Source organism: Passer domesticus, chromosome 27 (genome assembly GCF_036417665.1).
Source record: "Passer domesticus isolate bPasDom1 chromosome 27, bPasDom1.hap1, whole genome shotgun sequence".
NCBI lineage: Eukaryota > Metazoa > Chordata > Aves > Passeriformes > Passeridae > Passer > Passer domesticus.
Genome location: NC_087500.1, coordinates 3,148,012 through 3,159,249, shown reverse-complemented (window position 1 = coordinate 3,159,249; position 11,238 = coordinate 3,148,012). Strand labels below are relative to the sequence as shown.

The 11,238-nt window shown below is 44.4% G+C and overlaps 1 protein-coding gene across 1 annotated transcript; it reads left to right on the top strand.

Moving 5' to 3' along the window:
- The first annotated feature begins 7,190 nt into the window (after positions 1 to 7,190).
- LOC135286607 (pre-mRNA-splicing factor SLU7-like) lies at positions 7,191 to 10,750 on the top strand. Its single transcript, XM_064399683.1, has one exon. It carries the CDS (start codon positions 8,323 to 8,325, stop codon positions 10,030 to 10,032), a length of 1,710 nt encoding a protein of 569 aa, XP_064255753.1. The 5' UTR covers positions 7,191 to 8,322; the 3' UTR covers positions 10,033 to 10,750.
- Positions 10,751 to 11,238: the final 488 nt, after the last annotated feature.

Genomic DNA, 11,238 nt, shown 5'->3' with positions numbered 1-11,238 from the left:
GTGTCATTCCCAAGCCAAGCAAAACCCAGCACAGGGCACTGCCAGCCCTGTGACAGCTCTGGCTGGCCCATGGATCAGCACACCCGGGCATCCCCAGGGCCTTTCCTGGCTGCAGGAATCCCAGTGTGAGCTGGGCTCCAGGAGCTCTGCATGGCTCTGTCCTGCAGGACCACGCTCCAGGCTGGGCTGCCCTGACCCTGGCAGTGCCTGGGGCTGCTCAGGAAGAGGAGCACAAAGACAGGAAAGGAGGCAGGAGGACAGAGCTGCACATGGTGTGTGGCAGATTTATGGGTGTTGGGGTGGCTGCGGTGGGAACAAGGAGGAAATCATGTCCAGTTGCACGGCAAGATCACAGCACAGCTTCACCCTTTGTTTGCTGTTGGTCAGCTCTGAGAAATACATGTGTGGGCATGTCCCACACCCCAGATCAGAAAGAAGCAGCCAAAATAATCTTCTGTCTTCTACTGCTCTTCGTAGGAGCTTTCCTAGCCTTCCTTCTTTCAGTGATTTATGCTCACAGCTGTCAGGGTTCTTGTGGTGGATGGAACCAAAGGTAGATGCTGGTCCAAAGGGAGGCTCTATGGATCCCAGAGTTCAGGGATGACCCTCAGAGTGGTCAGGACACTGCTGCACAACACCAAGGGAGCATTAGCTAGACAAAACTATTTTTCCCAGTGGAATTGCTGCTTGCTGCTCTAGCCTATTTTCCATCAAGCTCTCCAAATGTGAGTTTTGCTGCTGTTCTGAATAGTGCTGACTTGTGATTTACAGGCAGAGCTGGGCACAGGCCACCGAGGTAGCTGTTGTAATTCTCTCTGCCAGACACTCAGCTTTCCAGCAGCCCTGCACCTCCCTGTAAGCTGCTCTCCTGCTTTTTCCAGCCTCCTGCAGTCCCCCCTGATCTCCTGAAAGGGGCTGAGGAGGATGTGCCACAGCAGGAGCAGTGCCAGCTCCCCTGCCTGGCCCTTTGTTCCTTGTCCTTTATTTCTACGAAGGCTCCAGCACTCCCTCTCTGCTCTCAAGGACATTTGAACAATGACGAGGCAAAAGATAAAAAATGCCAACTGGCAGCAGTTTTCTTGTCTTGGGAGCTGCCTGTGCCAGCTCCCAGGGCTATCTCAGGACAGAACCCCAGAGGCTCAGGACAACAAAAGCTTCACCTTGCAGGGCAGGGCTTCCCGAGACCCCACTGGTGGCCAGGGGCTGGCTGCTGGTGAGGTGCTCACACCTGGGGTTCCCCATTCCAGCTCTGGCCCTGACCTGGTGCCACCATGCCCCTCTCCTGCTCTGCTGGTGCTGCCCACACTCCTGGAGCCCCCCACACTCCTGGAGCCCCCCTGCTCCCCCAGCTGCAGGCCAGGGCAAGGACTGGGCTTGGGGAGCAGCTGTGGGGCTGCAGTCAGCCCCATGGGGTGCTGGCACCCCCACACCCCCTTTCAGGGCTCTGCAGTTTGGTACCCTGGCTCTACAGCAAGTGTTGGCCTTGATCCATCTGCCTGCATTTGTTGGGAACTCCAAAGATTCCTCCTGCCTCTGCTCTGCCTTTTCTTCACCCTTGCATGCAGCGTGCTAGGATGCACACAGAGGGACACACAGACAAGATATCCCACCTGCATCACACGTACCAGGCGTGCTGTGCCTCCTGGTGACACTTACTGAGCCTGTATCACAGTCAATGACATTTAGATTTGACAGCTAGAGCAGCAGGTGGAAGAGATCTGGCAGAAGCCCTCAGACACAGCTGCCACTCCCAGCTGCAGCTCCCTGCGCTGCTGTTTTGATCACAGACAAATTGAGGCAGTTGTCAAGGGCTGACTGAAGCTCAGTGGATGGCAGCTCGCTCCTCGCACTGGCAGCAGACTGAAAAAACCCTCCCAGCACAGAGCATCATTCCCACAAAGGCTGTGGGAATTCTGCAGCCTCTTCCCCTGCACAGCCCCAGCAGCAGAGGCTGAGGATGCAGCACGAGTGAATGGCGTGGGGCCAGATTCCAGGTGTGCACAGAATGTTGTATTTTCTGTGACCCTGTCCGTGGAAGGAATGATGAATCTGACTCCATGTTCTCAGAAGGCTCATTTATTATTTTATGTTGCTATATTATGTTAAAGAATACCAAACTATACTATACTAAAGAATACAGAAAGGATACTTACAGAAGGCTGAAAAGATAATAATGAAAACTCGTGACTCTGTCCAGAGTCTGACACAGCTTGGCCCCAGCTGGCCATTGAGTCAAAACAATTCACAGCAGAAGCCAATAAAACAATCACCTGTTGGTAAACAATGCCCAAACACATTCCAAAGGAGCAAAGCACAGAAGAAGCAAATCAGATAATTATTGTTTTCATTTTTCTCTGAGGCTTCTCAGCTTCCCAGGAGAAAATTCTGGGCAAAGAGATTTTTCTGAAAATATGATGGTGACAAGAGAACAGCATCTCACTGTGCTCTTCTGGAAGGAGGCATTTCTCCACTGCAGTCCTTGGAGAAATCATGTGAAATTAGAATCAGCCTCCTTAGCTGCAACCTTCTGCCACAGCATCAATAATTTACTGACAATTATGGTCCCAAAATCGCAGGCTTAGCACATCCACCTGCTGTGCATCCGTGAGAACCCCAATATCTGGTCAGTGGGTTTTACCATGATGAAAATGCACACACTTGCCTCTGTGTGCTGAGGCTTTCTGGGGTACAGCAGGCAGAAAAGCTCAGTCCTGCCCAGGCAGGACTGGGCAGGGTGGCTGTGTCTTGGATCAAGACCTGGTGTGAAAAATGCGTATTTTATGATTGGCTTTTCCCAAATATTAAAATTAATATTTTATGTGTTATGTTAGAAAGTTATGCTGTATTAATTTTCTTAAGTAGTGTGTTAAATATAGTTTTAGGTTATAACATAATGTTAAAATAGAAACTATGCTATGTAAGATACATTTTTTTAAAGAGAGGAATAAGGTACTCACACTGAGACAGCAGCCACAGGACACCTAAATCTTTCAGAGAAAAATAATTTATTCCTCCCTTATCAGACGAAACAAACTTCTTCCTGCGTCCTCAGCCCTGAAGATGCTGTCAGGATTCAGAGGAAGAAGCTGACACTGACCAGACAGAATCCTTTGTCTGAATGGAATTTACGAATCATGTATGAGGTGTATGAATATGCAACGGGCTGTTGCTTTTAAGGGTTAACGTGGGTCCTTATTAGGGCTTATTTTGCCCAGAAAGAGGTACCCAGACTGTCTGTAACTCTTTGGTTTTATTGTCTCATATTGTCCTAAATCCTAATTGTCCAAATTTTTATTACTCTAATTATATTCCTATTTTAATAACCTTTTTATTAATATTAAACTTTTCAAATTCCAAGAGCAAGTGATTGGTGTTTTTCACACCTGGGTTTCTCTGCAGCACCACCGCCTCTGCTGCTGTCTGAGGGCCCTGGCAGGTTCTGGCTCTGTGCTTCAGTGCTTCCCTGGAGCAGGAGCAGAGAAAAGCCAAGGTGGGGCTGGAACCCATCAGGGCACTGCAGAGGCAAAGCCTCACCTGAGCCCATCCCTCAGGGACCTTCCCAGCTCCCTGCAGCCCCACAGGCACACACAGCCTGCAGGATGCTCCTCACTGTGCTGGGCCTGCAGAAGGGAAGAGTTTAAAAACTGCTTGTTCTCCAATTTGTGTTTGGGATATTGTCACCCTGATATTTTTTAAGATTTTCTAAGCTTTCTGATGTTTACATTCTTGTAATGAACTTTCTCACATGCTTTTGTAAATAACTTATTGTTTTGCATTCTTTTATGGAGGAGGAGAAATTTGATGGACTGTTGCTTTGTCCAGTGTCATTGGAGAGGTGGCACTGTCACCCCCCAGTCCACTGTCGCTTTTGGAAATCTATAAATGCTGGAGTCAGAAAATAAACTGCCCTCTTTACCTTGAGAACAGCAGTGTGACCGTATAGTGCTTTTTCGTGTCTTATAGTGACAGGATATGCAGTTAATTTTTAAATTAAATGGTAAAGAAATGAAAAGTTTATTTCTGTTAATCCCTTGTCCACCTCACCTCCTCATGAAACAGAATTACAAAACTGCATGATTTCCAAAGTGAAGGCAGTGGGGCTCACTCCTGCTGCTGAAGAAGCCATTTCCTCTGAGCACCTCTGCCAGGGAGGGCTCAGCTGGGCTTGCCCTGTCCCCTCAGCTGCTGCTGTGTGCTGGAGCTCAGCCCTGGCACAAGGGCAGCGTGGGAACCGTGTGTGGGTGCTGCACTGCTCCACCCGGAGCGAGGTGAGCACAGGGACAAGGACAAGGCCAGCACAGCCCGGGAGCTGCAGCTCCAGCAGCTGGATGCAGCCCAGGACAGGATGTGCGTGCCAAGGAGGTTTCCACATCCAGCAGGACACAATCAGCTGTTTTCCTCCTCCCATCCTGTCTCTTTTTGTGCCTCCATGCTGCAGTGCCCCTCCGAGGAGCCTCCTGTTCCCTGGAGCAGAGAAACCAGCTGTGCCCAGCCTATGGAACCCCCAGACCCCCCATTTCTCTCCAGCTGCCACTGGGCCTGATGAACCCTGAGGAGAGATGTCTGGAGAGACAGAGGGGAGAAAAGGGAGCTGCTCACCTCCAGAGGCTCAGATCACTGTCTCCACACAGAGATCTGCAGCAGTCATTGAGGCATTGTGCTTCCTCAGCCTCCAGCACACGCTCTGACTGCAGTCGTTGCAGCGGAAGCCTTGGCACTTGAATCCTCCTTGCTTTAATCCCTGAGGTTGCTGAAGGATGCTGCTTTCATCTGATAGCATTTATGGACAGTTATAATGAGCTTTGGCTTGCTGAGATAAATTAAATTGCTCACCCAGAGGTGCAAACTTCATTAATGCCAGCAGTGAGTCAGATCAGCATTATTCTAGCCCAGAATGTAAACAGGCTGGACACATGAAAGGGGATTTGGCTGGGATTTCTTTTTTCTCTTTCTCTTTTTTAACCTTCCTAATTGCTGCTGACTTGTATTCTTTTGCTGCATCTCTACTGATGGAATAAATCAGCCCAGACTCCATTTTCTTCATGCAGAAAGACAATTTTTTATTCACCAAGCTCATATTTGTAGGAAATATCAGAATATCACAGAAAGCACTGTGTTAAACCTAATTGGTCAGCAATACAGCAAAACTCAGTTCATTCATATTGTATATAGCTATCAAATGTTCTCTCTCTAGATATGTTTACATTTTTCCTTTGTGGGTTCTCATGGGACAAATTTCATTGTTTACACAGGTGCATTTGTTTTTCTCCCTCAGAATAGATTGTTGTGTTAAATAAACTTCTCATTTACAAAATAGCTTCTCATGGGAACTTGCAAATTGCTTGTTAGCTGCACTTAGAAGAAATGACAGGCCAGCTTTGGCAGTTTTAGCAGAGGGAGGCCTGATTTCATAGGGCCTTTGTTTTATAATTCTTCTTCCTGTCTATGACATCTCACCCTTTTTGTTAATTTAAATAAGGCTCTGTTCTGATGTTAAAACAGCTTGCTCTTGTGATGGTATTGTCTCATTAAGATTATCACTGGTTATCTATTAGATATGGGATAAGATACATAAAAGACCATTTACAATCATCAAAATTAATCAAATTCTATCAAGTCATTGACACAGGGTTTCCCAGCATGAGCAAACAAAAGAGTAATGCCCAACATCTCTTAGGGAAAAGGAAATAAATGGCCATTGTTTTAAAGTCCAAATAGGTGAGACTCAGGAGAAAGTCCGTTAGCTGGAAATGTTGATCTTTGACATCACTGATTGTCCTCCTGGATCCTGGAACAGGCAATAGCTGAAGAAGGGTAGTAGGAACACTGTACCTTGATGATGAGATCAGACTTTTTTACAATTTTTTTTACAAATTGCCTCTGTAGTTTGCAGACACAGCTGTGTCTTGGCAGTCCCACTTCTGTTCCTGTTCTGGCCCTGAAGGCTGCAGGGTGATTAGGTTATTTCTCTTTCCACTGGGCCTCATTTTCTCAGAGGCAATTGGTGTCTGGTGGAATGAACAGGTGACTGCTCTGAACCTGCTGCTGATAAAACACAAGCACAGCCTCTCTTGAAGCCAATTAATCAATTAGGCTTTGCTGGCACACTCAATTGGGATTTAGATTTGATGACATTTTTTCCAAATTTCTAATGCAAATATTGCACTGTTCAAAATTATTTGTTGTCTAAACTTCTAATGTACATATCACATTATTTGGATGTTCTTAAGGCACTAAATTCCCCTTCTTCTTATTTTTAATTTTTTTAATGAGATGCATATCTTTGGTTATGAGCATGAAGAAACATCAAGGCAAAACAAAACATGTAGTGAACAAGAAACTGACAGCAATCACGAATAAGTCAGATACAACAATTAAGAATATTTCAGATAATACACATAATTGATAATAATTGTGAAATTAGGTAATTAGGAATCTCTGAAATACTGCACCATCATCCCAGAGTCTGCAAACAGCTGACAAACCTCAATTTAGTGAGGGCTTGGATAATTATTTCCAGATAATAATTTCCAAGCTTGCTGTAAAAATAGGTTCAGCTGTCATATATAAAGGGTCAAATTGTCAAGTCAAAGTGACCTGAATTTACTTTTGATGCAGAAAACATCTGAGTTTCTTGGCAAATTCATCCAGGTAGACCCCAGGCCTGGCCACTACCCAGGCTCCAATTGGGAGGAAATTCCCTAAACACATTTTAAAACAAGGCTCCTCAAAATAGCAGTTATGAGTAAAGGCCTTGGGGTTAAGGACTAATCACATCATCCAGTAGCTGGATCCCTCTGAAGTTTCCTTCAGGACAGAGATGCTTCAAACACAGCAAACTACTGGAGTGCTTCTATAATAACTGGGAAAAACCACTAAACTAGCAGTTTGGTAAAAGCTTTCAACGGAGCTCAGGTAGCTTTTCTTGGAACTCTGAAAAATACTTAAACTTATTTTAAGTTTATAACTTAAATATATAAAAATATATATAATAAATAAATATAAATAAAAATTAAAAATAAATAAAATAAAAATAAATAAATATTAAAAAAAAAAAAACAAAAAAAAAAAAAACTTAAACCCAGCATGGGGTTAAACCATAGAGCCAGTGCAGGGACCAGCCAGAGAGCTCAGCTGGTCTGAGATACATAAGTGGCTAGAGAAGAAAAAAGGATCTTGAAATGACATGTGTCTTTTAGATAATTACACAAAGAGAGGTTAAAGCATATATGAAGCTGGCTATAAATACAGTAATAACATCTTATGAATGATGCCTGTTATAAAATTAGTAAATTCACGTCACTTAATCAATACACCATGTAACCATGTTGTTAGGGAGTTGAGATAAAACCTTTCTAGATAGTCATGTAACTATGACAGCAGAATGAAACAAAGAAAAGCACTGAAACAGCTCACAATCAATAACAGCCATAATGTAGAATCATCACTGACTCTTCTGTGTTGTCTATGGAAGACAAAACAGCAGAGATTGTAACAAGCAACAGAATCTTTGATAAAATCAAGGGTGAACACCCTGTACCTTCTTTATCCACAAACAAGTGTTTACCAGTGTTTCATCACAGATGTTTTAGTCAGAGTCATCTCTTAAAAGAAAGCAACTATACATCTTACAATGCAGAAAAGTGATATTTAACTGTCTTAAATTGCAATGCAAGATGTAACCAGGAGTATGTGTTCTATCACCAGCTGTGAAAAACAGGTGGGGCAATTTTCTTTATGTCTTCCAGGACCCATCCTCCCTCCAGGAGATCTCTTCTGTTAATGGGCCATTAATTACGAATTATCTTCTGTTAATGGGCCATTGAGTGTCACTGCATGGCTGATAAAATTACATCATCCCATTGTGAGAAGCTCCACGCAGGGGGAGGAGCCAAGCATTCCTACCTGGATATAATCTGAGGTTTGGAACACCACAGCCACCTTTTCCCACTGCATTCCCAGAGGGAGACCAGACCCTTCTAGGCCTCCACTGGACCTTCAGAGGAAAACTCCACCCTTCTGCAGGATCCCTGCTCTACCAGAACCACAGCTGGCACTGCAGGAGGGCTGCAGCCACCACCCTGACCTGGAGAGGCTGTCAGGGCCTGTTCAGGCTTTGTCTGCTTCAGCTGTGAAATTTTTTTTACTGTTATCTAATTATTTGTAATCTAAATAACTGCTGCTGATAAAATTCAAGGTTATAGGACATAGTTAAGAACTTAAAATTAATTGCTGTAAATAATCTTGGGAGGAGAGCCACAGGCCCACAGGGGAGAGGGGTGTTGTGGGGTGGTGCTGTGGCCCAGCAGGAAGAAATCCAAAATGTTCTCAGATGCAGGAGTGGCAAATAACGTGAGCCTGGAGGAACCAAAGAGGATGACGAGGGAAGATTGGAGGAAAAAGAAAGAATTAGAAGAGCAGAGAAAACTTGGAAATGCACCTGCTGAAGTGGATGAAGAAGGAAGAGATATCAACCCTCACATTCCTGAGTACATCTCCTCAGTACCATGGTACATAGATCCTTCTAAGAGACCCACACTGAAGCATCAGAGACCTCAGCCAGAGAAGCAGAAGCAGTACAGCTCCTCTGGAGATTGGTACAAACGAAGCGTTGAGGAGCACCCTGCGGCCACGAGGTACCGCAAAGGAGCCTGTGAGAACTGCGGGGCACTGACACACAAAAAGAGAGACTGCATGGAGAGACCCAGGAAAGCTGGAGCCAAACACACAGGCATGAATATTGCCCCAGATGAGCACGTGCAGCCTCAGCTGATGTTTGGTTACGATGGGAAGCGAGACCGGTGGAATGGTTATGACCCAGAGGAGCACATGAAAACTGTTGAGGAATATTCCAAGGTTGATTTGGCCAAATGTGCACTGAAAGCACAGAAGCTTCAGGAGGAGCTGGCATCAGGGAAGCTGGAGCAACTGAACTCCCCAAGACACCAGAGGGGACAAGAGGGATCAAATTCACAGACAGAAAGAGATCATAGCAGTGAAGATGAAGACAAACACGCAGAAGACATTGATACGTCTGGGCAGAACTTCGACTCCAAAAGACGCATCACAGTCCGAAATTTACGTATTCGGGAAGATACTGCTAAATACCTGAGGAACCTAGATCCAAACTCTGCTTATTATGATCCCAAAACAAGAGCAATGAGGGAGAACCCTTATGGCACCACAGGCAAGAATCCAGATGAAGTTGGTTATGCAGGTGACAACTTTGCTCGCTACACAGGCGATGCCATTTCAATGGCACAGACTCAGCTCTTTGCCTGGGAGGCTTGTGACAAAGGCTCTGAAGTTCATCTTCAAGCAGAGCCTACAAAATTAGAGCTCCTTTATAAATCCTTCAAAGCGAAAAAAGAAGATTTGAAGGCCCAGCAGAAAGAAAACATCCTAGAGAAGTACGGAGGACAGGAACATTTAGATGCCCCCCCAGCTGAACTGCTGTTAGCTCCAACAGAAGATTATGTGCAGTATTCTAGGCATGGAACAGTCATCAAAGGGCAGCAGAAAGCTATTGCTTGCTCTAAGTATGAGGAGGATGTGAAGATCAACAACCATACATGTATTTGGGGTTCCTACTGGAAAGGCAGGTGGGGTTACAAGTGCTGTCACTCCTTTGTCAAGCACTCCTACTGTACAGGGGAAACTGGGAAAGAAATTGCTGATACAGAGGCAAGTTTAATGGAAGAGCAGCCTGAGGAGGAAGAACACATGACAAAACCCAAAACACTGATGGAGATCCACCAAGAGAAAGAGAAAGGGAAGAAAAATAAGAAGAACAAGAAGAGCTCAAATTCTGACAGTGAGGGTGAAGAGAAAAAGAAGAAAGAAAAACTAAAAAAGGCTCTAAATGCTGAAGAGGCTCGACTTCACATCAAAGAAATCATGCAGTTAGATGAGAGGAAGAGACCCTACAACAGCCAGTATGAAGGCAGGGAGCCAACAGAGGAGGAGATGGAGGCCTACAGAATGAAAAGGCAGAGACCTGATGACCCCATGGCCTCTTTCCTTGGGCAGTAATCACAGGAGGCATCACTCCTGTACACAAAGCTTTTCTCACAGTTGTTTGTGACTCTCTAGACACTTAATTTTGCACATGTCTGAAATGGCAGAAACCTTTTATGCTCTGAATAAATTTGTGAAAGCTTCTTTCAGCAGACATGAGCAGTCCAGTAGTTAGTGGAGTTTTGTAAATGTGTATGTGTACAAATACAGGCACATATATACACACATAGATAACATATGCATAGATAAAACACATACTCTTTAAGTCCTTGAAGGAGCTCTGACTGAAATCCTACATTTATTTGGCCAATTAATATATCTATATATAGAGAGATATTTGACCAACTAATGCATAAAGTTCCAATACAGTAAAACTGACTAGTCAGAAGAAATGGTCAGCAGGTGTCAATATAGAACAAAAATAGTTGACAAAAATTGACACAACTACTACTAGAGCTTCTTACTTGTATAGCCTGTCCCATGACTGTAAAAGAATATAGAGTTTCTTGATCACTTTGCAATGGAATATCCCTGTCAGAGCTGGAAAATGAAATTTCAAAAATCAAGCAGCAGCATGGGGGAGCAAATGGAGAATATCCAGCAACACTTTCAGTGACTTAATCCCAGCTTGTCTGGATTAAGACATTCTTGTGCAGCACATGTTAAAAGCTACAATCCAGACACTTTGGAGACATTGTCTGTAGACACCTCTAGTTGCAGTTTTGTGAATTAATAAAAGGGTATTTCTGTCATTTCTTTTCCTTGTTTTAAATTCTAGGAAGGGGTAGGGTGGACTTAAAACATCCTGTTTAAATGTATCACAGCCACCATTAAATGTACTGTGAATTGTTTTGCTTTTTATATACTTAAACCAGGAGCTGTCATGTTTTGTGTTTCCCCCTATGTCTTCAATAAATCGTGTTTTGCTTAAAAAAAACCAAAAGGAACAGAGTTGCAGCGGCCAAGCCATATCTACAACAGGCCTCTTAGATGAAGGGCAATTAAATAAAAATGAGCCAATTGATGGGCAGGCACCGCCCCAAAAAGAGAAGGGAAAACTCCGCGGCTCCATCCTGCGCCGCTGCACCTCTGTTCTGCCCCCTAAAACACTTGCGGTTGAAAAAGAGGAGGGGAAAAGGCAATAAAAAAACAAACCCCAAAAACCACACACCGTAAGTGGGGAAATAAAATAAAAAAATTGGAAAATGCTACAAAGGCGGT